General features: G+C 63.3%; 2 protein-coding genes across 23 annotated transcripts in view; one reads left to right on the plus strand and one right to left on the minus strand.

Moving 5' to 3' along the window:
* KIF1A (kinesin family member 1A) overlaps window positions 1-24,394 on the plus strand; it is a 92,781-nt gene that overhangs the window by 55,471 nt on the left and 12,916 nt on the right. For 6 of the 22 annotated variants that reach the window (XM_073888786.1, XM_073888789.1, XM_073888792.1 and 3 more), the window contains 15 exons: window positions 286-464; window positions 2,068-2,205; window positions 2,807-3,064; window positions 9,974-10,092; window positions 12,264-12,349; window positions 13,445-13,583; window positions 13,778-13,949; window positions 14,080-14,170; window positions 15,180-15,298; window positions 16,277-16,332; window positions 16,465-16,573; window positions 17,040-17,106; window positions 17,198-17,282; window positions 19,485-19,590; window positions 22,120-22,146. In XM_073888786.1, coding sequence (XP_073744887.1) covers window positions 286-464; window positions 2,068-2,205; window positions 2,807-3,064; window positions 9,974-10,092; window positions 12,264-12,349; window positions 13,445-13,583; window positions 13,778-13,949; window positions 14,080-14,170; window positions 15,180-15,298; window positions 16,277-16,332; window positions 16,465-16,573; window positions 17,040-17,106; window positions 17,198-17,282; window positions 19,485-19,590; window positions 22,120-22,146 — 1,751 coding nt within the window. The remainder of the gene's footprint in view (window positions 1-285; window positions 465-2,067; window positions 2,206-2,806; window positions 3,065-9,973; window positions 10,093-12,263; window positions 12,350-13,444; window positions 13,584-13,777; window positions 13,950-14,079; window positions 14,171-15,179; window positions 15,299-16,276; window positions 16,333-16,464; window positions 16,574-17,039; window positions 17,107-17,197; window positions 17,283-19,484; window positions 19,591-22,119; window positions 22,147-24,394) is intronic. The other 16 variants (XM_073888800.1, XM_025886495.2, XM_073888801.1 and 13 more) reach the window with 3 other exon arrangements.
* The window catches only part of CAPN10 (calpain 10), an 88,786-nt gene continuing 75,670 nt past the window's right edge, over window positions 11,279-24,394 (minus strand). The window contains exon 10 of the transcript XR_012376970.1: window positions 11,279-11,289. The gene's annotated coding sequence lies outside the window, so the exon portion shown is untranslated. The remainder of the gene's footprint in view (window positions 11,290-24,394) is intronic.

The following is a 24,394-nucleotide window of genomic DNA, read 5'->3' on the forward strand; positions in this document are numbered from 1 at the left end:
CTCGGTGCTGGGCATCCCTGCCCCCGGGGAGGACGCAGCCGCTGTCCCTGACCTGGGCCCCTGAGAGCGGTGGGCAGGGTGAGGGAGGCCCGGGGCCGGCCCCGGGGGGCGTGCGCCCTCCTGCTCAGGAGCACGTGTGAGAGGGTGCAGCTTTCTGTTCTGCTGCTGGCCGGAAGGCTCCAGTGAACCTGCGGGGCGTGGGGTGGGGAGGTGGGGAGGAAGCCCTTTGGGGCCTGGCCCCCGTCCACCAAGGGGCTGACAGGTGGTCATCTTCCCGCTCTGCAGGTCCAGTTCCAGTTTGTCCTCCTCACGGACACGCTCTACTCCCCGCTGCCGCCAGACCTGCTGCCCCCAGAGGCCGCCAAAGACCGGGAGACTCGCCCCTTCCCCCGCACCATTGTGGCCGTGGAGGTCCAGGACCAGAAGAATGGGGCCACCCACTACTGGACACTGGAGAAGCTCAGGTGGGGGGGGGGCGCGAGGAGAGCGGTGGGGGTGGGTGCGGGTTCACGGGGCTCCTGGGTTGATGTGGTGGTTGTTCCTGCTGTGATGGCTTTCAAAATCAGAAGGAAAAAGCGTAATTATAGAATCCGTGTTCTCCTGCTGCTGCCACAGTGGTGCTGCAGGGGGGCCGTGGGGGTCAGCGGCGCATGCGGGACGGGCAAGCTGGCCCTGAGGGGTGCGCGGGGAGCCTCCAGAGCAGCGCTGGGTGAGGCCGCGTCCTCCGAAGAGCTCGGCAGGGTGCGTCTCCACCTCGGGACCGGAGGGATCCCAGGCAGGACAGGGAAGGGGCCTGGAGGGGCTGGATGGGAGGCGCCGCTGTCCCTGAGAGAGGCGTCTTTCCTCCAGCTCCATGCTCCCCATGTGCTCGCTCGAGTGTACAGCTCGATCTAGAGAGAGACTGAGCGAGACTGAGGTCAGTGCCATCAAAGGAAAGTCTAATGCTGCTGGGGGTGCCCTGGACGCGAGGGGCCCTGCACAGAGGCAGGGCCATGCAGGTGGGAGGGAGCCCCGGCCGTGAGGACGGAGACAAGAGCAGAGGCAGGTGAGGCCTCGGCCTCGGCGGGGCAGGGCCATCCGCGGGGACTAGCCCCTTTGAGTTCTCCTGGTGGGCTCTGGAGCACAAGGCTGCCCGGGTTGCCTAGTGCCTGACCCGAGGGAGATTTCGGGCAGGGGGTGCTGACTCGGTGGTGAGCGAGGTAAGGGCAGGTGGGGTTGGTTTGTGTATGACGGGTGGGACTCAGCCACAAGTTGTTCACGGGCTGGCTGGCCACCCAGCGAGGCCCCAGGGCAGTCACGACGTCACAGACTACAGAGAACGGAAGACGTTGTTAATGCACACTCGCGCTCCTACCCAGACCCACCCCCACACACCCCTCAACACTCACAGACGCTCGCACGCCTTCCTCTCTAGTATGGCTCGTTCACACGCGGACACACGCACGGGCGCACACACGCTCACACACAGGTACCCGCGCTCCCCTAAGACTCGTGCGAGCAAAGGCCACGCTCACGGCCCCTTCCCACCCTCCCCAGGGCTACGGTGGGACTTTTGTGAGGACAAACACCTTGTTCCTGTCACTCCCGAGTTCTAGGGGGAAATGACTGCATTTCCTTTCTTCTACAGCCTGTTGGTTTTTCTAGGGATAATCATTTTTAAAATATTATCTGTGTCTATGTCCTATCGCCAATTTGCACTTGGTTCCGTTGAGTTCTAAGGGCCCCGCGACACGCTCCCCCATCCCAGGCTGCCCCACCCTGGCTTTGGCGGGGGCCTTCTCTGTCCCCTCCCCTCCAGTTCCAGGCCTGTCCTGCCTGCTCACATCACCTTGGCTGCCACTGGGTCAGCGTCAAGAGGATTTAGTGGCGCCTCGCGTGCTTACCTGGAAGTTTCTTGCTTGTGGTTGACGGATTTTGAGGAGTGTGGAGGGTCTGTCAGCAAACCACGTTGAACCTTGGATGACGCTGAGCTATGGCTGGATCTGGGCCGAGCACACTGTCCCCAGCAGGAGGCATGGCCTGCCGGATGCTCCGCCTGGGCCCACGGTGATCTCTGTGCCCCTGCAGGCAGCGCCTGGACCTGATGCGGGAGATGTACGACCGGGCAGCTGAGGTGCCCTCCAGTGTCATTGAGGACTGTGACAATGTGGTGACTGGCGGAGACCCCTTCTACGACCGATTTCCCTGGTTCCGGCTGGTGGGCAGGTGGGCGCCTCCTTCCCTCCCTAGGCTGAGAGAGAGAGAGAGAGAGAGAGAGAGAGAGAGAGAGAAGGTGGTGGGGGCAGGGAATGGGCCTCCTCCCAAGGCCGAGACCCCCAGCTGGGGGACCCCATCAAGAGGCCCTCTTCCACCTCGACTCCCCTGTCCCCACCCTTCAGCATCTGAGGCACCCCCCAGCCGCCCTTGTCCACAGACCAGTGGGCCCTGTAATCTGGGGATCCGGGGAGGGGAGGGGGTCTCAGCATTGCCACCCGCACCTGCTGCGGGGCGGTGACTGCCCGGTTACACATGTCCACGGGTGTGAATGTGTGTCACCCGGTCCTCACACGACCTCAGCCACACCTGGCCAGGATCACGCCGGCGGGTGCTTTCCAGAACTTTCCGTAGCCTCCCACTGACCACATGTGCGGTTTCTTCCCAAGCCTGGGGACGGGGTGCACTTTTGGTTCTCTCGTCTTTGAAAGCAGCATTCCTGATGGTCTGTGTGTTTGGTTTTGGTTTTAAGCAGAAGCCCCCCTCCCCCGCCCCATCCGTCCCTGCGAGTAGCTGGTGTTAACTTCTCTCTGTCTTGTCGTACTAACCTCAGTTCAGTCATCTCTGGCTGCAACAGCTACCCTCTTCTCAACACATGCATGAGCGAGCGCATGGCTGCTCTCACCCCCTCCCCCACCTTCTCGAGCCCCGACTCCGACGCCACCGAGCCTGCCGAGGAGCAGAGCGTGGGGGAGGAGGAGGAGGAGGAGGAGGAGGAGGACCTGGAGGACGACGTCTTTCCGGAGCACGCGCTATGCGACGGCCGGGACCCGTTTTACGACCGGCCCCCCCTGTTCAGTTTAGTAGGAAGGTTGGTGAGGTCGAGGACGGCATGCTGGGAAGGAACCAGCTCTTTTGTGCAGGAGCACTGCTGCGGGCACTATTCGACCGCCGTCAGGGCATGGCCCCCGGCGTGCGGGGCAGCTCCCCGGACCCCCAGGCCGAGGCAGGCCGAGGGGCTGGCCTCTCCCCGAGGAGAGGGCGTGAGGGAGCGAGAGGGCTCCTGGCCATCCTGGAGCGTGCCCAGCAGGGACAGTCAGGGTCCCAGTCACAGGAGGGGTGGTGCACCCAGAGCTCGGCCCTCCGGCTCCGTGCAGGCCGAGCTCCTCCTGCAGAGAGGCTCTAGGTCCCTGGGGGGAGTGTCCCGGAGCAGGGCCCGTGGGGGGCGTCTGGGAAAGTGGGGGTTTGCGTCTTGGCACCCACCACCCGCTGAGGCGGCTTCGCTCCCCTCTGCCTCCTTCTGCTATTGCCCCAGAGGTGGAGGCTCCTGGTTTGCTCTCCCTGCCACACCCTCTGGGAGAAGGAACAGAACCTGGAGGAGACCGTCCTGGAAGGCAGGAAGGAAGGGCTGGTGCTCAGGCAGGGGACGGTCTGCCTCCTAAGCCTGGGGCCCAGTGGACCCTGCCTCTCCCTGAGCCTTTCTCCATCCAGTGTGAGGACAGTTCATTCCTCCTGACCTCTGGGCTGTCCTGGCGAGACACGGCACATGTGGCCCACACTTCTCGGGAAGTGCCCTTTGCAGAGAGGGCCCTTTACAGTTTCTGGACGGAAGAGGGAGGCCAAGGTCAGGAGGTGCAGCAGAGGCCCCGGGGCAGCCCAGACCTTGCCAGCAGACTGGGCAGATGCAGCTGCCATTCATGTTTTCATGACCGTGGAATGGAAGCAAAACAGGTGAAGGAAAGATCTAGAAACCTAGCTGCAGTGGTAGAGCATTTGGCTTACGAAACAGCTACATTTAGCTTTTACGAATATATAAAAAGTGTAAGACAGTTTCAACAGTGACCTCTGAGTTTGAGATCGCTTCCTGGGGCTAGGCCAGTGGGAGCTTTTGCAGGTCTTGACCTCGGAGCACCGGCCTGGAAGCTGAAGGCTGAGGCTGGCCCCCAGATTAGGGGGTTCACATGGGGAGCCCTTGGGTGCAGACCTTGGAATGAAAGCCCCGCCAACTTCTCTTGCAAGCAAGCAGATTCCCGCGGGTGCATGTCATGGATTTATTCTGACTAGTTTTCCATGAGTGTGACGTGCTGGCCTCCTGGATACAAACATGGGGCTCTCTCCCTCTGAGATGCCCCTCATCTGGGCCTCCCGCTCTGCTGAGCCCAACAGGGGGCGTAGCCCCGGGGGCCCAGCTCCACGCAGGCCTCTAGAAGCCCTGGGCTGTGGGCCCAGGAGTCGCTCCGGTGTCAGGTAGGCATGGGCTCAGGGCGCAGGGGAGCGAGGGCACCGGGAGAAACGGGGTGTGGGCTCTGCAGTCTCAGCCAGAAAGAGCTGGGTCCTTCCAACATTTTCCCCCCTCTGTGGATCTGAGATGTTACGAAAAAAACAAACCAAACCAAAGTCATCAGTGAGAGGCCAGCCCCCCTACGGCGGGCGGTCTGTGAAGGGTTTCATTTGGAAACGTCCCCATCTTTTCGGTTTGGCAAGAATTGGCTTCTCCCGCGCAGCAGCTGTGCAGGCCCAGGCCCCGAGAAGGACCCCCCATCTTTGGTTGCCTTTATCCTTCTGGAAGCTGCTGGCTCTCTCTCCAAAGCTTAAGCAGAGTCGGGGCGCCCACTCTTGTCTCCCTCCGGAAAGGCTTTCCTGGCCCCAGCATGCGTCTTGCACCTCACCAATCTCGTGGTTATAGCCCTGGCTCCTCCCCTCCCGCCACACTCAGCCCTGGCTCTGCCGTTCTGCCGCCTCCTCTCTCTCCGGGCGGGTTTCAGCCTGCTTCAAGGTGCCTCCCCCTGCGGACAAGCCCCCCTCAGCGTGGGCCTCCCATGTCTTGACCCTGGGCTCCTCACCCCTGGCCAGGGTTAGCCCCCCAGTGGCCTCTCCCTCTGGTGGTCTGGGGTGCCAGGTGAAGTGGGTAGGTGGGATGGGCTGACCCGGGTGGAGGAAGTGGGCCTGGGGGCTCTGGTTCCCCCCCGCCAATAATCCTCCTGGCCAGGAGGTCAGATACCACCCAGGCTGATTATCCAGCACCGTTTGCAGAAGCTGGACGGGGTGGGAGCTGCAGGGAGGAGGGCGAGGGGCTGGCTGCCAGGGATGGAGGGTGCAGGGAAGGGGGAGGAGGGAGCACCCAAAGGAAGTGTTCCAGGCTCTGCGTGGAAAAACGCCGCCCTGCTCTGGGTCCACACTGTGCCCCTGGGCTGGCATGGCCAGTGCCTCAGCTCCCAGCTCGGTGCCCTCTGTGCTCAGGGCTGCTTAGCCCGAATCGTCACCAGCGAGGCCACAGGCCTCCCTGTGTGCAGTGGGTGATACAGTGGGCGAGGCCACAGGCCTCCCTGGCCAGCAGGGCCCTCCGGGCAGCCCTGGGGCAGCTCTGGTCCCCTGCTCACGTCAGGCTATTTCTGGCATTTACGGTGCAGCGAAGGGCAGGCCAACATCCGTGCCATGGGTCCCATTTCCTCATGTCCTGGCTTCTGTGGGTCAGGCTAAGCTCTGCTTAGGGTGTGGGGTCCTCCAGGCTGCTGCCGCCATTGGGGGTGGTGGCTACTGGGCCCCAGAGGTCCCTTCTGACTGATGTGCCCATCGCTGTCTCACGATTAGGTCCCAGGGATTCAGGGTGGCAGGAAGGAGAGTGGACCCAGCATCTGGCACCGGATGCTCTCTTGCCTTCCGGGGGTGTCCCACCTGCACGCCCTAGGGAAGCATGTGCACACGTGTTCACTCACAGCTGGGTTACGACCTTCAGAGAGGGGGAAAGGGGTTTGGCCATGGACCCCAGGGGTCTTTTTCATTGTGTAATCCCCCACCTCCCACCAGGGGGTCCCTTGAGGCCCCAGCCCTGGGAGGCCCCGCCTCTGGGAGCACAAATAGGACGCGTTGTCTAAGGGTCTGAACTTGGGCTTTGCCGTTCTCGATGTCACGAGTCCTCGGATTTTCCTTCTTCTCTGACAGAAGGAAAGCCTAAAAGATCAGGAAAGAATTGATCTACTTAATTAATTAGCTGTGTGAATCGAGCGGGTGGGCATTGGAGTGTGGCGTCTGCATCCGTTGGAGCTGGAGAAGGGCCGGCCTGTGGGTTTAAACCCCAGCCCCCAGCACCTTCCTTTCTGTCTTGTGTTGCTCTGTGGAGGGGTCCTAACGTGCCAGTGCACCAGCTGTAAGTGCCGTGCTAGATGCACACCTAGGGGAACCAAGATGTGTCGGGGGTTAGGACAGCCTCACATCTGCTGCCAAGATGTGAGGAGTGGGCGTCTGAGAAGTGACGGGCTGTAGGGGCACTGCAGCCCGGGGCCGGTGGCCCCGCTGTGTCCGAGCTGGCCCCCAGCCAGCTCAGGATGCAGTGAGCAGCTAGGACTGCGCCACGGCTTTTTCACCCATGGACCGCTGATGGGATGATTTGGGCCTTGGGGTCACCTGAGGCCCAGCCCCCATCTGGTCTGTGGGAACCTTAGATCTGCACAATGATACAGGTTCTTGAGCCCATGGGTTAGCAGCCTGTCAGAAAGCGTCCATTCTGGAAGAGCACAGCGTGTTTTGTGAAGTGAGGCCTCAAGGAGAGAACTGGGTCAGGGCCTGCCTGCACCCGCTTCACCTGCTGACCTGGACCGGGCCCCGCCCTCTGCCTCAGTCTCTCTCTGCCCTGGCCATGGTGAGGGACGGGGAGGAGCATCAGGAAGTAGGTGGGGGTTCATCCTGTGAACTCGGAAAGGGGTAGGGGTCACCTCTGGGGTGCTGTGAGTGGCACTCTGGGTGACCACAGAGCCCTGCACGCCCAGAGTCAACCCCTGAGGAATCACCCCTGAGCCTTCTAGGAAGGCAGCCCCAGGCCAGGGGCTCTGCAGTGGCCTGATGCTGGCTCACCTCTTGGCTGGGTGGCTCTGGACAGCCCAGGAAGCTATCCTGATTAAGGACTCTCGTGCCAGGCACGGTGCCCTCACCCGGCCCCCAGTGAGAGGTGTCCCCCTGCTTCTGAGGGTCCTCCTATTGGTTCCCTGCAGAATGTAGATGGGGGTGGGCAGGCTGTGGGCCCTCCGTCTGTGCCTGGGGCCCCTGGGGGCCTCCTTAGTGCCTCTCTGCCTCCCGACACGGGGCTTCCCACAGTGGGCCCTGCCCCAGGAACGAGGCCCTACCCTGAAAGGTGGGGTGGGGGCTGACTGGAGGACCTCTGCAGCTCAGGGCTGTGCTGCTCGGTCCCATTAGCTGTCGAGTGTGGTGGGATGGCCAGGTGGGGCCCAGCCAAGGGGGCAGAGCAGCGTCTGGGCCTGTTCTGCAGCCTGAGTCCTGGGCTTCCTCCACTTCCCCTTCTGGACCTCAAGGCCTTGCTCCTTTCATGGCCGCCCCCCTCACACATCCCCAATTTCAAGCAAAGGCCCTTGGCCAGGATGGCGGAGTCCCAGGGAGGGCAGGCCACCATCGCCCCCATCCCGAGGTGGGTGCTGGCGAGGCCCACCAGCCAGCCCTGGCCAGTCCCTGTCAGCGGGGTGTCCTGTGCTGCTGCAGCAAGGGGCTTCTGCTCCCTGAGCCTCAGATTCCTTTTGTGACCAGGGCCAGGGCTGGCTTCTGCCGGCCACTGCCGTACCTCATCTTGGTGGGTGGTCAGGGGCAGCAGAGCCCCCACCCCTGTCCTAGTCAATCCATCAACACAGCTGCCCTTCGGTGAGTTCCCAAAAAGGACAGTGAGTTCCCTTGGAACCGTCTTCCTCTGGGGTATTCCCAGAGAGGGCACTTTGCTGGGGAGGAGAGGGGCTCCAGGAAGCCACCAGGGGCTAACACTCAGGGTGACACTCAGCCCCTTAGGGTAGCACAACCTTTCCCTCTAGCTGGCGCCTGTCTTGGTCTGGGGGTTGCCCAGGAAGCAAGAGATGGTTGGCAGACACAGACCCATGGTTGAGTCAGACAAACAGATGGCCATGGGGAGTTATGTGATGTGGGGGCTGGGAGCAGAGAGCGCCTGGGGTGTCCCGGGACAGAGGGTGGCTGGACGGTGGGCTTGGCCAGCACTGAGGGTGTGTGGAAGTCTGGCTGGAGCCCCAAGCCTCCTCTGGCTGCTGTGGGGGCCGTGGGGGAAGCAGAGGGGTGGCTGGCTCTCCGCAGAGACATTTGGGGTAGAACCAATGCATCTGAGACAAGAGCCAGATGGTGCTCAGGTTTCTGACCTTCTGTGGGTGGAGGGCCAGTGGGAGTGGAGGTGAGGGGGCACCAGGGCCTGGAATTTGGGTCCTTGGGGAATGGCCCTCCCCATGACTACAGTCGTAGGGGGTCCTCTGGGAGCTCAGGTGTGGGGCGAGGCTAGTGGCTCAGCCTGGGTGGTATCTGACCTCTGAGCAAGCGGAGCGGGGCAGGGGGGTGGGGTGACATCTCTCTCCCTTCTCCTCCCAGCTCCACCCTGGGTCATGCACCCCGGGGCCAGCACCCACCTGGCCCGCAGACTGCGACCTTCCCTCCCCCACCTCCCCTTCACCACCACCCCCCACTGTTGCTCTTGCTTCTGGACCTCCGTGGTTCTCCCTGGCTGAGGCTCTGGGCCTCCCGCCACCCACCTGTGCACCTGCTCCCGCACGCCTCCTACCTTTCTGTGTCCAAATCCTGCCCCTCCTTTCCCAAGCTGGATCCCCACCCGGGCACCCCCAGCTGCCCCAAGATCCTCCCGGGAGCTCAGGGCTGTTGAAGCCTGCGCCCCTGGGTTCCCCCAGCAGCTGTTTGTCGCTCTGTGCCTGGAAGGGAGGGCAACGTGGGGGGCAGGCCGTGCGCTGCAGGATGGTCAGAGCTGCAGGTTCTCACCAGGGCCGGGCTCACGTGAGCCCGCCTGTGTTCCTGTGCCAGGAGTCCTCCTGGGAAGGGCGCCCTGAGCAGGGAGCAAGTGCGCCCCACATCCGCCTGCCTGCCTGGCTGGGTGGCCCGGGTCTTCAGGGTCCTCTTGGTCCTCCTGGCTGTCCTCTGCACGCTGGCTAGCTCAGGGAGTTGGGCAGACTCCTGGGTGACGTGGCCACCACCCAGCCTGCCCTGCCACTCGCCGGGTGTACAGCTGAGCCGCTCGGATGGGAAGGGCCTTGGGCACTCAGTGGGTGGGTGACGTGGCCACCACCCAGGCTGCCCTGCCACTCGCCGGGTGTACAGCTGAGCCGCTCGGATGGGAAGGGCCTTGGGCACTCAGTGGGTGGCTGACGGAGGCTCACCAGGCAGTGCTGTGCAGTCTAGGGGTTCCTTAGGGCTCTGCTCAGCCAACTTCCCTGGCCCTGAGCTGGGGGTGGTGCCCCGTCGGCCGACACTGTGAGCCCGCTGTGTTCCTAGACGGGTCTGAGAAGGAATTGAGATGTATTCTGCCATAGGAGCCGTCCATGGGGCCCTGAGGTCCAGGGTCACTGGGAAAGGGGCGGGAGGCTGAGGGACTGCCAGGCATCAGTGCCAGTGTGAGGTCATAGCTCGGCGTGGCCGGGTCCCCAGGTCCTCCTCCTCCTTGAAGCAGGCTGAAACCTCCCTCCTCAGCTCTCAGACAGTGGGTATGGCCCCGCGGGCTTTGCCCTGTGCCAGCCCCACTCCGCACTTCCTCTCTGCCCGCCCTGCGCACGCCCTCCTCCTCCTCTGCCCCCTGCCTCCTCCTGTCTCCTCTGCAGCCCAGGGACTGCCCCCCCCGACCCTCCCCCCCCAGCACAGCCCCCCACCTGTCCCGCCTGCTCGCTGCCCTTGCTCTGCTTCGCAGTGTCGTGTCGTGAGCCCGGGCCGTGCTGCCGCCAGTGCCGTTGCCAGCACGCTGCGGGGAGGCCCTGACCTCGGCTTCTGCACCCCCCAGGGCCTTCGTGTACCTGAGCAACCTGCTGTACCCCGTGCCCCTGGTGCACCGTGTGGCCGTCGTCAGCGAGAAGGGAGAGGTGAAGGGCTTCCTCCGCGTGGCCGTCCAGGCCACCTCAGGTGCGTGTGGGGCGGCCCAGGGTGGGAAGTCCCCTTGGCACCACGCCATGGCCAGCATGTCGCTGGCCTCTGTCTCTCCGGCCCCCCAGCTGGCACGCTGGCTGCCGGCGCCCAGGAGGGCACTCCAGGAGAAGCCCCTGCTGCCCAGCTCCAGGCTCCATCCTTCCAGACTCTCCCGGGTCGGGTCTGCCAGGGGGTGGGCCCCCCGACACTGTGCAGGCTGAGCCCAGGGTTGCCTGAGCCCACTGTAGCTCAGGGGCGCCCTCCCTCCCATCGGGCAGCCCAGGTGGACCCAGACCCCAGCCGAGTGCAGAGTGGTGCTCTCTCCTAGCGCCCTGCCATCTTGGAGCCCAGCACAGGTGCACAGACCCCAGGCCTCCCTCCAGACTCCCCAGTGTGCCCCTCCTTCAGACCCCTCGGCCCCTCTGGAGCTGGCCTTTCCCCCCAGAGGCTGCGCACCCTCCCTCCACCGTTGGCCTGCAGAACAAGCCCCCTGGCTGCAGGGGTGACACCCTCTTGCTGCTGAGCCCCCTCTGCCCTGGCCAGGGTCCCAGGACAGGCAAGCCACAGAATGAATGCCTTTGAGACTGGGTGTGCTTCCCTGTAAATGGCATCCCATGTGAAGCTTGCCACCCAGTAGGCATGTTGAAAGGTCATTCCAGAACACAGCTGTGAACACCCTTATCTGACCAGGAAGCGGCAGGCCCTGCTCGCACGCTCCAACAGCCATTACTGCCTTCTTGGCCCTTGGGCCCCTGCCCCTCCACCGTGGCCTCGCTCCGTCTCCTCCCCATGGCCTTGGCAGCCCGGACACCCTGGGGAGTCCACTGCAGAGTGTCTCCCAGACAAGGTGGGGCCGGGCTGCTCGGAGCGCGAGCATCCCACCGGTGAGGCCTTGTGCCACCCTACCCCCTACCCCACCTGGATGGCCCAACCACTAAAGGGGCTCTGGTTGTACTTTTGGGACCCTTTTGCCAAATTCTCACTGGCCCTCAATTTCCAGGTGCTCTTTATAGTGCGTCCCAGTCATGTCACTGTGGTGCCGAGACCTCCGGGATCCTGAATGGGGGGAGGACAGAGGACAGGGATGCTAGGGACATCTCGTGCCACCCTCATTGCTCATGGGCGACGCTGTCCCTGTGACCTTGGGGGAGCTCTGTCCCCCTGAGCTCTTGGCCCTTTGTGACCAGGCTGAGCCTCGGTGGAGCTGGTCCCACTGAGTGGCCTGCTTTGTAGGCGGATGCGGTCTGTGTTTGGACACACTTGACAGTCCCTGTCTAATGCTATGGTGGAGAAGCTGCAACTTCAAAAAGCTCCAGTGGTCACAGAAGTCCCACCTGCCCTGCGAGTGTCCGCTTGTTGGACCCCTGAGCACCGAGCCCTGTGGTACTCGGGTCCTGGGCCAGCCCCGGGCCCTTGAATGGCTGGGGTCGAGAACACAGCAGGGTTTGTCCCCGCTAGGGTCCCCAGAAGAGGCGGTTGGAGCCCCTGGAGGGTCCTAGAGGCCTCCCAGGGTGGGGTGTAGCCAGAGTGACTGGAGTCAGGGTTGGGGAGGGGACAGAAGCCAGGTCTGGTGGGGGGGGTGTCCCTGGGGCAGCAGGACAAGGGGTGGGAAGCAATGGGAAACCACAGGACTCTGTAAAGGAGGGGAGTGGGGGGGTGTGGGGTGCAGGTATGGGAGCTGAGTGAGGGGTGCTTGGGAGCTGTTGAGGGTCCAGATGGAAGATGGTGCAGGCCTGCAAGGGTGGAGGCAGAGGGACAGCTGTGATTCTGGGGGTGAAGCCAGGAGGACCCTGTGATGTGGGCTCTGCCCAGGGAGACTCTGCTGGAGCATCTAAGTCTGGGGGTGGAGGCGGTGGCCAGGACTCAATGGAGGGGCAGGGGTCATAGTCTGGTTTTGAGATGTGGAGTCTGTGGCCCCATCAGGGCCGGCCATGCTGAGGAGGTGGCCCTTCTTGGGCCCCGAGCGGCACAGGCTGGTGGTCTGAGTGCCCGGGACGGCGCCCTGGGTGTTCTGGAGCTGCGGTTGGCAGTGTTGGGGATCCCCTGTCCCGGGTCAGAGCCTGTCCCAGTTCCTGTGCCTTGCCCCTGCCTGGCGGCTCAGACTGGCTCTGCCAAAGCCTCCTGGGGAGCAAGCCAGGCCCTGACCGTCGGCTCTGTTCCCGTTTCAGCTGATGAAGAGGCCCCTGACTATGGCTCCGGTGTCCGGCAGTCAGGAACCGCCAGAATCTCCTTCGACGACCAGCATTTTGAAAAGGTACACGCAAGCGTTGGCCTGGCCACCCAACACCAGTGACCCCCCTCCAGCCCGGTCCCAGGGGCCAGCTGTGCTGAGGGCCCGGGCATACCCGCCAGGCTCAGGACCTGCCCTGTAGGCCCTGGGCCCTCCTGGGGTTCCTTCCTCTCTTCCCAGGCCCTGTGGCTTGCCCGGTCTCTCACTATCTGACTTGTCCTGTGACCCAAGGGGTCCGTCTGTCTCCTCACCACGGCCTCCCCTGGGTCTGTCCCTGCTTTTTCCCCACGTGGCCCTTGGCTGCATGCGCCCCCAGACGCCAGGATGCCTCCACCCACCCACCCAGCTCCCCTTCTCTTGGGCTCGCTCTCCTGGACACTGTGTTTCCATCTTTGCCCTCCCCTGACGCCCCAGTGAGAGCTAGAGGGGCCCCTCCTCACAGTCCCAATGCCATGAGGTGCTGGGCTGGCCCTGCTCTGGTGCCAAAGGACAAGGTGCCGCCCCTGCTGGGTCCTCACTCAAAGGAGACAGTGCTTTCCGCCTGTGCTCCCCTTTCTGCTCTCAGGCAGAGAGAGGGGGAGGGGGAGGGTCCTGCCCAGTGCCCCCATACTGGGCTTAGCTCACAAGAGGCTCCTCCCCTCTCCTTCTTAAGGCTCTTTTTTTTTTTTAAAGATTTTATTTATTTATTTATTTGAGAGAGTGAGAATGAGAGATAGAGAGCATGAGATGGGGGAGGGTCAGAGGGAGAAGCAGGCTCCCCGCCGAGCAGGGAGCCCGATGCGGGGCTCCATCCCGGGACTCCAGGATCGTGACCTGAGCCGAGGGCAGTCGCTCAACCAACTGAGCCACCCAGGCGCCCCTTTAAGGCTCTTTCTTACCCCATCCCCACCAGGCCCCCCATCACCCCACCTGAGCCGTTTCCCACCTTCCCCTCTGCAGCCGACTCCGGCCACGGCAGCATAGGAAACTGAGGCCAAGGGAGGTGGGTGCCCATCTAGGCAGGGGCAGGTCTGGAACGCAGGCCCGCCAAGGCCATGGCCAGGCTCCGGGGTCCTCAGTGGGCTGTCGCGGCCTCGCCCTGAGCCAGCACCTTCTGACTCTGGCCCCCAACCCACTCAGTTCCAGTCTGAGTCCTGCCCGGTGGTGGGGATGTCCCGCTCTGGGACCTCCCAGGAAGAGCTTCGTATCGTGGAAGGTCAGGGCCAGGGTGCGGATGCCGGGCCCTCAGCTGACGAGGTCAACAACAACACTTGCTCAGGTGGGTGGCCACACCTGCCCCACCGCAGTCCACAGAGGGCCTGTCCCCTCTTGGCTCAGCCCCGACTCCCAGGGTCCCCCAGGGAGGCCGTAAGACGTTTCCGGGGGAGGAGGCTGTGTGGACTCCTCGCCTGACCCTGGGCTCTAGGCCCTTTGGAGGTCCTGCCACGTTGCTCCACCCTTGGCTCCCAGCAGCCGTGCCTCCAGAAGGCCTCCTCCTGGACAGCCCCGAGAAAGCCCCCCTGGACGGGCCGCTGGACGCTGCCCTGGACCATCTGCGCCTGGGCAGCACCTTCACCTTCCGGGTGACCGTCCTGCAGGCATCCAGCATCTCCGCTGAATACGCCGACATCTTCTGCCAGTTCAAGTGAGCCCCAGCGCCCCGTGCGGCTGCAGGACAGCGGGCGGGCGCTTAGCAGTGTGGGCACCCCTGCCAGTCTGCAGGTCCCCCACCCCATGGCCCCTGTGCCCAGCGAGCATCTCCTCTCCCTTTACAGCTTCATCCATCGCCATGACGAGGCCTTCTCCACGGAGCCCCTCAAGAACACGGGGAGGGGCCCCCCACTTGGCTTCTACCATGTCCAAAACGTACGTCCTGAGAGCTCCCCCTCCCCCCCGGGCTCTGACTTTATAGAGCTGTCCCAAAGCTGAGCCCAGCTGCAGTCACCGTGCATCATATCTTCTCCCCATTCTGAGCCCAGCCGTGAACTGGGCAGGGCCTGGGTGTGAGGGCACGGGGCCTCGGGTGCCAGGTGGGGGCGTGTAGGCTGTTACTGGGCAGTGCGGGCCTCGGTGGGCTTACGCCTAGGGCTGGGGGCACCCTCGGGCAGATGTGAACACAAGATGTCTGGGGTGCCCAGCGTGGCGCTGGCCAGTATTGGGGAAGAAGCAGAGAGGCAGGGCACACAGAGGGCCCCGGGATACCCAGGCACAGTCCGGAGAGGTCAGGGAAGCCCCAGGCAGGGCCGTGTCCCCAGCCAGGCTGTCAGGAGAGCAGGGGCTTTGGAGTAGAGTCGCTCCGTGAGGCGGGAGAACAGGGCTAGCCAGCTGGCGGCCATCACTTGGCCGTAATGATAGCCTCCAGGTGGCAGGACCTCGAGTGCCCACCGAGGAGTGTGAAACAGACCCTGGGCAGTGTGGCTTGTGGGTGTGTGGCCTGAACAGTCCCTGATGCCCTCGTTCTAACTTGGGATTATCTCTATAAAGACCCTCTCTCTGAATACGGGTCCTGGGTGTTAGAACTGCAACATAGGAATGGGGGTGGGGGGGCACAATTCAACCCACACCTCTCGGTGAGTGGGCAAGGGCCCAGGAGGGGTCACAGCAGGCCACAGAGGTGCCCCCTGCCCTTTGTCCCCTCTCGAGCTTGGTGTTCTGAAAGGGCACTCTCGGGGGTCTGGCCCCTGGCTGTGGGACGGGAGGGGAGGCGTGGCTGGAAGGACCAGGGAGGAGCATCACCTCTTCGTGGGCAGAGGTCGGGCCCAGTCAGGGTCTCCAATCCAGTTCTCCGGGGAGGCTGAGCACTCACCTCTGCAACCCTCCTTCCCCTCTCCTGTGGCGTGGCCTCACCCTCCTGCCTGCGCTCCTCAACCACCAGATTGCGGTGGAGGTGACCAAGTCCTTCATCGAGTACATCAAGAGCCAGCCCATCGTGTTCGAGGTCTTTGGCCACTACCAGCAGCACCCGTTCCCACCCCTCTGCAAGGATGTGCTCAGGTCAGCAGCCCTGGGTCGGGGTCAGGGGGAGGTCGGAGGGCCCTTCTCAGACCTTCTGATGCAGGCCCCTGCTGCCCTCCAGGGTGCGGGCCCTCTCCCCCTCCCTGCCAGCGAAGCCACCCTGCTCCAGACAGGCCTCCCGATGCCCACCTTCCCCATGGACGGGGCGGCCGGTCACCCAGGGTCAGCAGGACCCAGAGCAAGTCAGAGACGTCCCTCCAGGACTGAGCCGCGAGTTTCTTAAAGAGTATTGCTGTCTGGACCTTGACCTCGGCATCTGTGGGCTGAGTCTTAGGGCCAGGGAAGCAGGGGCTGGGTGGGGGGATGGCCAGGGTGGCACAGTGCCCATGGAGAATGCCACCCTAGGGGCCCACCTATCCTGGTCTCCTGGAGTCCTTGGACCCCAGGCAGAGTGAGGGAACATCCTTCCATCTCCCTCATCCCCTGTGACTTCCCAGGGGCTCTGTGGGTGAGCTGGGTGTCCCCTCTGCCGTTCCCACCCCCAACATGGCGCAGGGAGAACCGCAGAGAGGCTTCTCAGGCAGCGGGAGTCTCTTGCCACCTCCATCCCCCTCTCAGCCGTCCTACAGGACCCGGAGCTACGTGGGGCGTCCAGGGTGTTGGAGAAAGGGAAAGGCCATGAGGGCATCTGGCCCCATGAGACTCGTCTGTCCTTGGGGTGCCAAGGGAGGCTCTGTCCTGGAAGCCCCTGGACGGAGAACCAGAGTCTGACCTCGCCCAGTTCTCGTGGGTTCATGGGGCCGCCCCAGCAGGGTCTGGGCTCCCCAGGGGCCTCCTCCCCTGTCCAGGCTGGTGAGGGCCTGAGCCTGGGGCCTTTCCTGGGCCCTGGGAGGCAGGGAGGCAGACAAGGGCTTGGAGCAGACAGCGCCTTGAGCTCCCCCCGCAGCCCCGGCCCTTGGCTCCAGCTCCAGCTCAGGGTCCCGGAGACCCCACCTGCAGCCACCTCTCTCTCCACAGCCCCCTGAGGCCCTCGCGCCGCCACTTCCCAAGGGTCATGCCGCTGTCCAAGCCAGGTACCTGAGGCTCTCCTGAGTCCACCCCTGGGGGAGCGAGGTGCCCGTGCTGCCCTGATGCGTCCCGCCCCTGCCGGGACGTGGCAGACATGGCTTCCCACCAATGGGTGCCTCTCTCCTGTCGTCCCCCAGTGCCCGCCACCAAGCTCAGCACGCTAGCGCGGCCCTGCCCCGGGCCCTGCCACTGCAAGTACGACCTGCTGGTCTACTTCGAGATCTGTGAGCTGGAGGCCAATGGCGAGTGAGTCCCCATGCCTGCTGGGGACAGGGATCCCCAAGGGCCCTGGGGGTGGTCGAGGTGGCGCACGCTGGGTCTCCTTGCCCAACTGACTGGCCTCCGGGGACTGGAGCGCCTCCTCTCCGCCACAGGGAGGGGATGCTTTCCCTGTTCTCACCATGCAGCTCCTCTGGGCGCAGGGGTGTGGGGGTGCGCAGGGGTGGGGGGTGCAGGGGTGTGTGTGTGTGGGCGCACGGGGGTGTGGGGAGAGCGCAGGGGTGTGGGGGGAGTGCAGGGGTGTGGGGGTGCGCCGGGGCACACAGGGGTGTGGGGGCACAGGGGCGTGGGGGGCGCAGGGGCACACAGGGGTGTGGGGGTGCAGGGGCGTGGGGGGCACAGGGGTGTGGGGGGAGTGCAGGGGCGTGGGGGGCGCAGGGGTGTGGGGGAGCACTGGGGTGTGGGGCTAGCCTCTTCCATCTCTCTCTTGCAGTTATATTCCTGCAGTGGTGGACCACCGCGGGGGGATGCCGTGCATGGGGACCTTCCTGCTCCACCAGGTGCGAGGCGCTCCCTGCCCCTGCCCCTGCCCGCTCCCCGCTCTGGGGCCCTCAGGCCATCTGAACACGTCCTCTCTCCTGGTGCTGGCAGGGCATCCAGAGACGGATTACGGTGACCCTGCTGCATGAGACCGGCAGCCACATCCGCTGGAAGGAAGTTCGAGAGCTGGTCGTGGGTGAGTAAGATGGGTGGGGGCTGCCTTAGGGGCTGGGGCTGGGCTGGCAGGAAGACCGTGGACCCCACCCACTCCACCAACTCCCTGTCCAGGCCAGATGCCTGAGTTTCACCCCAGTTCTGCCCCTGTTGCTGGGTGACTTTGGCCAAGTCATGGAACCTCTCCGTGTGCCTCAGGCCCTGCCCTGGAGAGGGAAGCTTGGGCTAGGGTGGTGCTGCACCGCCGTGCTGGCGTCCCGTGCTGGCACAAACAGCACAGATGGGTCCTGCCACAGACCTGCAGGCCGGAGGCTGAGGGCGCACTCCCTCTGAAGCCTGTAGGGGGCAGCCCTTCCTTGCCTCTTCCCGCTGCTGCTGGTTTGTGGGGACTCTCTGGTGCTCCTCGGGTGGGGACCCATCATGTGGCCTCTTCTTAGGAGGACCTGGATTAGGGCCCACCTACTCCAGCGTGACCTCATCTCAGCTAATGACATCTGCCAAGACCCTAGCCCAAATAAAGTCACGTTCTGAGGTCCTGAAGGCTAGCACCACAACACATCCTTTTTGGGGGGGAGGGGACGACACACGGTTCAGCTCATAGCGGTCACCACAGACCAGACGTTTTCCTTCAACGACATCACACTCTGAACTCTGGTGTTTCTTTTGCCAAGCTGTAAAAGTTCGTCTTCCCAGCTTCCATTCAAGCGCATGGACAACTCTCCGTCCCTCCCCTGCCCTGGAGCTGATGGATCCTTCTGGAAGCCCCTTCCCGGGCCTTTCTGTGGCCGGGAGGGGAGCCCCTGTGGGGTGCTGTCCCTGGGGCTCATAGGGGGGCCCTGAGGGTACAGTCACAGGGATGCCACCAGGAGACTCATCGTGCTGGGCCCCAAAGTGCAGGACTGTGGACCCCTGAGCTTCTGGGGGCCCAAGACAAGTGCTTTTATTTTAGACATTGTATATCTATTTTCACACAAATCGTAAAAGGCTGGAGCAAGCTAGCAAATCCTCATCTTAGATGCTGTTTAGGGCAAGTTATGGAATCGACTTAAAGGAAAAGATGAAGCACGTACCCAGCCGACGCACGGACCAAATGCAGACAGGAGTGTTTGTCCCATGTGTGGGCAGAGGAGAGGTGTTGTTGAAAGGAGGTGGGGAGATGCTGGTGTGAACTCCAGGCCCCACTGCCTCTCTGGGCCTCCTAAACCAAACAGACCTGCGAGGGGACGTCTCTGCCTGACGGGGGCTCCCGGGCATCGCGTTTGCCAGCGGAGCACCTGGCCACACCGAATGGGCAGAGAGCGCTGCTGATGCACATACCCCAGGGGCCGAGGAGGGCTGAGGCTGGCACTGTAGCGAGCTTTCTCGTTACAGCTGAGCTGCAGGGCACTCAGCTATGGGGGACACACCCTGGGAGCACTTTTGGGGGAGCCTACACCTGCCTTCTCCTAGAACCCAAATGTTGCAAGAAGTTCCCAGGAGGTGGGGCAGGCAGCTCCAGTGTGCATGGACACAGGATCCTGGCCCGATGCTGGGCTCTGCCTCACCTCTGCGTATGGGGAACGGGAGGCCAGTGCTTCCTGTACGGCTTAATGGAGAAAATTTAGTGTGTGTTTCTTCCTTGAAGAAGCAGAGTGTTCCGGTCTTAACACCACCAGGCGAGAAACGATGCACAAAGCCCCCAGCAGGATTCCTGACTCACTGCAGTCATGGCGCCTTCCCCAGACAGGAGCCGCCACCCCAGGAGGGGGCGTCTTAGGGGGCTCGGCTAGAAGTGTGCCCTGCAGAGAGATTTATGGCACAGGTGGTCCTTCCTTCCTTCCCTCCTTCCCTCCTTCCTTCCTTCCCCCTTCCTTCTAGTATAAAGAGAAGAGGGAACATTTCTCCTTATCCTGCTAAGATTTCTTTTCCCAACAAGGGCTTGTGCGTTCTAGGCTGGGTGGTTAGAACCTATCACTTGGGTGCAAGAGAGATGGACATTGAGAGAGTTATTTATGGCTGAGAAACGATGAGATTGCAGGAGGAACGATGCCAGGGTGGTCCGCTGAGTGCTGACACCCGGGCTGGCAGAGACGCTACCACGGCCTCCCTGCCTGGGGCTCTTGTGGCCACGTGGGGAGTCGGTTCCCTGATGTGGCCTCACTGTGCCGGAGCTCCAGCCCAGGCAGGGACCCAGCACCTCCGCCTGTCCTCCTGGGGGGTGACTGCACTGTGGTCTTTCCTGTAGGTCGGATCCGAAACACACCAGAAACTGATGAGTCCCTGATCGACCCCAACATCTTGTCTCTCAACATCCTCTCCTCCGATTACATCCACCCGGCCCAGGACGACCGGTGAGTCCCCTCCGGGCGGCAGTGGGTTCTGTTCCCAGCTCCCTGAAGACAGGGTCCAGGTCAGGACCTGGGCTGTGTCCTCAGCCCGCCATGCCCGTAGGCCACCTGGCTTTGTAAGGTCTAGGATGTGCCTAGCCTCAAGACTTTCAGGCCTGCCTTTCTGACACCTCCAGGAGGGGTGCCAGGAGGGGAGGCTCATGGCCTCCAGGTTCCTTGGTGTGTTTGTCTGCATGTTGTCCCATCACTGGCTCACACATTCATCCAGCCTGTTCATTTGGTCACCTGGCCGAGGGGCAGTGGGAGTTGAGGATGGATGAGCTGGGTTCTGTCCTCAGGAGTTTCGGGGAGGGGGGCAGCAGGGGTGGTGGGCAGACAAGCAGGCCCGAATGTCCCCAGCCACACTGCTGTGGGTGGTCTGGGCCTCGGGCTGGGGGTCCTGGAGGAGGTTCCGGGGCACACGGGTCAGCGGTTCAGCCTCCAGGGTGGAGGTGTGCCCTCTAGGCACTGCTTGGCACGTGTTCCTTGTCCCTGGGCTGCTCCTTGTCCAGCTTGCAGTTAATGTCCAAGACCTGGCAGCCGGGGCAGTCCCAGCTCCACCGCACCTGGGCAGTGGGCAGGGTGTGCAAGCCCCCCGGGGATGCCCTCGCCGCCCCTGACAAACCAGCCTTGCTGGGGTTTGCCGGGGGTGGGGGTGGGGTATGAGGGGTGGCATCTGGGGACTGACGGGGGGTGGGCAGCTCGTAACTGCCGAGAGCTGCCCTCTTGGTGGGGACGTGGGCTTGGCTGTGTCTGAGATGCTGCACTCCAGGGCCTTGAGGAAATGACGAGAGTGTTCCAGGGTCCTGGACGGCTCTCCCAAGGGCAGACGTGGTCTGGAGGCAGACGCTGAGAGCTGACCCTTGGAGCTCACACTCTGGTTGTCTTCACGGGTTCCTGTGGCAGTGTGTGCAGGAAAAAACATTTTTGAGGGCTGGGTGTGCTTGGAGGGCACCGGGGGACCCCGCATTTGCAAGGAAAGCTAAGATCCATAAGGGTCAAGGGTCCTGGGGCGTCAGGTCCTGTCCTGACTCGTGGGCCCCCGCGGAGCCTGGCTTTGTCATGGACACCCTGAGGGGTAGGCTCTAAGGGAAGCACGCCCCCGTGTGGGCAGCTGGGGGGCCAGCAGTCAGAGACCCCCAGAGGGGCAGCTGTGACTCTGGTCCCAGCCCTGCCCAGAAACCTTCCAGACGAATGTCCCCTGCACTCATGTCCCGGGGAGGGAGGAGTTGGGGTGCAGCATGCCGGGAGGTGTCTCGCGTGGTGTCGCTATGATGAGCAGGCTGGGGTTCCACCTGGCAGAGTGGGAAGCTGGGGGCACCGTGGGGTGAGCCAGCTCAGGGGCTCCTCTGACCACGAGAATGCATCAGAGGAGGCCTGGCACCCACCCACGTGGGAGCTGCCCGCAGGGATGTGTGGGGACTGGGACCCCAGAGCGGAGGGTGGCCCCGGGAGGGATGTGCCCTGCTGAGTGAGCTCAGCACTCCCCCTGCCTCAGACCCTTCCTTCGCCCTGGCAACTTCTAGATTCTTGGGGCAGAAAGGGAGTGGGGGGCAAAACCCCAGTGAGTGGGGGTGGGTATTTTCCTTCCGAACTTCCTGCCCCATGTGGTCTCCCTACACGGAGGACCGTGTCTCTGAGTCTTCCCTTTGTCCCACCAGCCCAGCTGCTGGGGAGACCTGCAGGGGCCTTGGCTCTGCGCTGAGTCCCGGGTAGCTTAGGAGGCTCTGGCTCCTGGCTGGACCTCGGGTCAGCAAGGCTTTGGCTAAGCAGGTCCACCCCTGTTCCAAGAGGCCTGAGGCCCCATCACTGACGGGACTTTGGATCTTCTTCCTGGGGATTGTGGGAAGTGAGGGTGGCCACAGGGCAGCTCTGGAGTCAGTCGGCCCTTTGTCTGAGGTCAAGGCTGCCCTGGGCCAAGGGTAGAGGAAGGCCCGTCCGTGGGGCAGGACCACAGACCTTGCCCATAGCTGCTTTGGCCTCAGGCTTGGCTCCCACCCATGCTGGTACAGCCCCAGGACAGCTCCGACCCCCGCCCCAGCCTTGCCCCAGGAAAATCTTGGGGACCCTCCCCACCTAGTGGCCCCAGGCAGATGCCATTCTGAGGCCTGGCAGGCCAAGCCAGCAGGCTCCCCCTCCCCAGGACCTTCCTCTTCCTGGACCCTGGCTGATGTCCTGGGAGCCCTGTAATGGGCTGCTTGGGTGGGCCCTTCTCTCCCCAGAGACGCTGAGGCTCAGAGACCCCGGGCCTGGCTTGGGCTGAGGGGTGCAAGCTGTCCACACGCTTTGCCACGGCCTCACTTCCTCCTGCTCCAAGGCCCCGTGCTTCGCGGCCTCCCCAGCTCAGAGTGGGACTGTCGCCACAGACAGCTTCTCTCGGCACTGCCCTCCCCTCGCTGCCACTGCCCCGCCGCCCCGCTACCCTGCCACCCCGCCGCCCCGCCCCCCCTGCCCCGCCGCCCTCACTAACCTGTAATTGTTTGTGTTTTGCAGGCAGTTTCTTGATTCGGACATGCCTAGGTATCACTTGTGCCCCTTGGTTTTATTTCGGCCTCTCTCCTTCCCCAGTCCCACAGCCCTGACATTTAATTTCAGCTTTTTGGATTTCTTCTCACCCGCTCCCCGTTCCCTCCTGTTTCTCCATCTTCTTCAGTTTTATTTCCTTGGAATACTTCTTTTATTTTATTTTTTTGTTGTTGCTGCTTCCTCTCCCACCCCCACCCTTCCCTCTTGGCTGAGCCCCTTCTGCCCGTACTCTTGATTTTGGCTGCTCTGGTAGTTTCCCACCCTCCGGGGACACTGGCTGGCCTCCCGCTCCCGCCCCGAGCCTCGCCCGCCCCGCGCTGACCCCGTCCCCGCCCGAGCGGGAGCATGCAGGCTGGCCGGCCAGGCTGCCTTTGGCTGCACCAGCCCCACTCCCTGTAAAGGTGAAAGAGAAGAGAGGGAGGGAGGGGCTGCGGTGGCCCCAGGACGGGAGGCAGACAAGAACCAGCCGTGCCAGGGAGCCTCCATGCTCTGCACCTTCCAGCCCTGAGTGTCAGCCCCTCGCCTGGCCGGGTTGGGGGTTCCAGCTGTGCTCTTGGCCTTGGGCACCACACACCCTTTATGGAAGTAGGTGGGCAGTAAAGTTGTGAAGGGCCCAGTAGGTCTCTGGACTCACTGGTGTAGTCCCAGGTCCAACCCCCCAGAGGCAGGGGCTGCTGGGCAGGGGACTGCCTCCCCAACTTGAGTGGGGCCCCTGTCCGTGCCTGCTGGATGCAAGGGTCAGTGAGGCCCCGGGTGTGGACAGCCTCAAAGTGCCTAATCAAGATCGTCGGTGAGACTCTGTTCTGAGCAGAGGGTCAGGGTCATCTCCTGGGTCCGGTGGATTGTGGTCAGAGCTCCATGGCGTTGGTCCTGCAGGACAGCTGTTTTGAAAGATGAAGTGAGCATTCAGAAGGCTTCCAGCAGATGTTTGAGCCTTTAAGCTGCCTGGAGTGGGGCAAGGGTGGGGCCCGCTCCTTCTGTGGAAGGAGCCCCAGGGTGGGGTGGGGGGCATGACATGATTGAGTCACGACTGTGATGGCCACTGTGAATGGGCCCTGGGCCCCACGGAGCAGCAGCAGGCTGTGGCTCCTGCTGGTGTGACCCCGGAGGCAAGCACACACATGCACCTGTGTGCTGGGCTCATGTTTCCAGAGGCTACTGCTCACCCTCCCTGGGGTCCCTGTCAAGGGAACACGGGTGGAGGTGGCTGCTCCCGAACAGGGGGCACAGCCGTACAGGCCCAGAGTAGGGACCTGCCACTCTGGACAGTGGGGCTGGCTTGCTGGAGGAGGCCTGGCAGGGAGCTGGGCTGGCTGGGGCCGTCATCCTGCTCTCGGAAGGCTCTGGGCCGGGAGCCCCTTGCTCGGATGCATCCGCTGGATAGGACCCACGTCAAGGGTTGTTTCCTTGATGAGTGGAAGCCTCCAGGACCCAGTGTGATTGCTTGGGGGTGTGTGGATGTTTTGCTCAAGTTTGCATTTCCACAGCCAGCTCAGTAGGATAGAGGGGTGCTCACTGGTCCTCAGCCCCCCACCCCTCACCCGCAACACGTGTGTCCAGGAAGCTCCTGGGTAAAGTGGGGACAATTCCGTGTGGCCAGGAAGAGGCATCAGGGAAGGAATGGGCACCGATTTTCCTTTTCAGCACCCCAACTTCATGAGGCCCTCACCCCTGCACCTGAGCAGGGAGCCCAGACCCCTAGTTCCAGATGAAGGCCTATTGGCCCCAGTGGGCTTGGCCTGAAAGAGGAGGCCCAGGGCACTGAGGGGAAATGGGGGTCAGAGCCCCAACCCTCCTTCATGGGGCCCAGCCCTGTGGGGCAGGGAGCCACGGTGGGGACGGTCCCGGGAACTAGCGGACGGTGGGGTGTGGCGCAGGGAGGGTCTTGTCCTAGATGCGCGGGGTCGGGGAGGGACCCGGGGCAGCCTGGCCGTGCCCCTGGCTGGCAGTGCCCTTGGCTGGCTATGTGAGTGTGGACAGGTGGCAGAAGCTTCTGGAACCTCGTTTTCCTTCCCCCTCAGAAAGGAGATAATTTAGCGCCTGCTTGAAGCTGCTGTGACAGAAGTGAGACACATGGAAATCTCTCAGCTGGCGCTTGCACACAGCTGTACGAACGTGGGTCATGTGCTCTCTCCCCCCGAACCCTCACCCCTCACCTGTCAGTCCTGACCCTCACCACTAACCACTTACCTCAGGCCCGTGCCTCCTCGCTCCTAGCCGCTCGCCCTCACCCCTGCGCCTC

The sequence above is a fragment of the Callorhinus ursinus genome, unplaced genomic scaffold (genome assembly GCF_003265705.2).
Source record: "Callorhinus ursinus isolate GAN/ISIS: 27379988/994484 unplaced genomic scaffold, GSC_fseal_2.0 scaffold96, whole genome shotgun sequence".
NCBI lineage: Eukaryota > Metazoa > Chordata > Mammalia > Carnivora > Otariidae > Callorhinus > Callorhinus ursinus.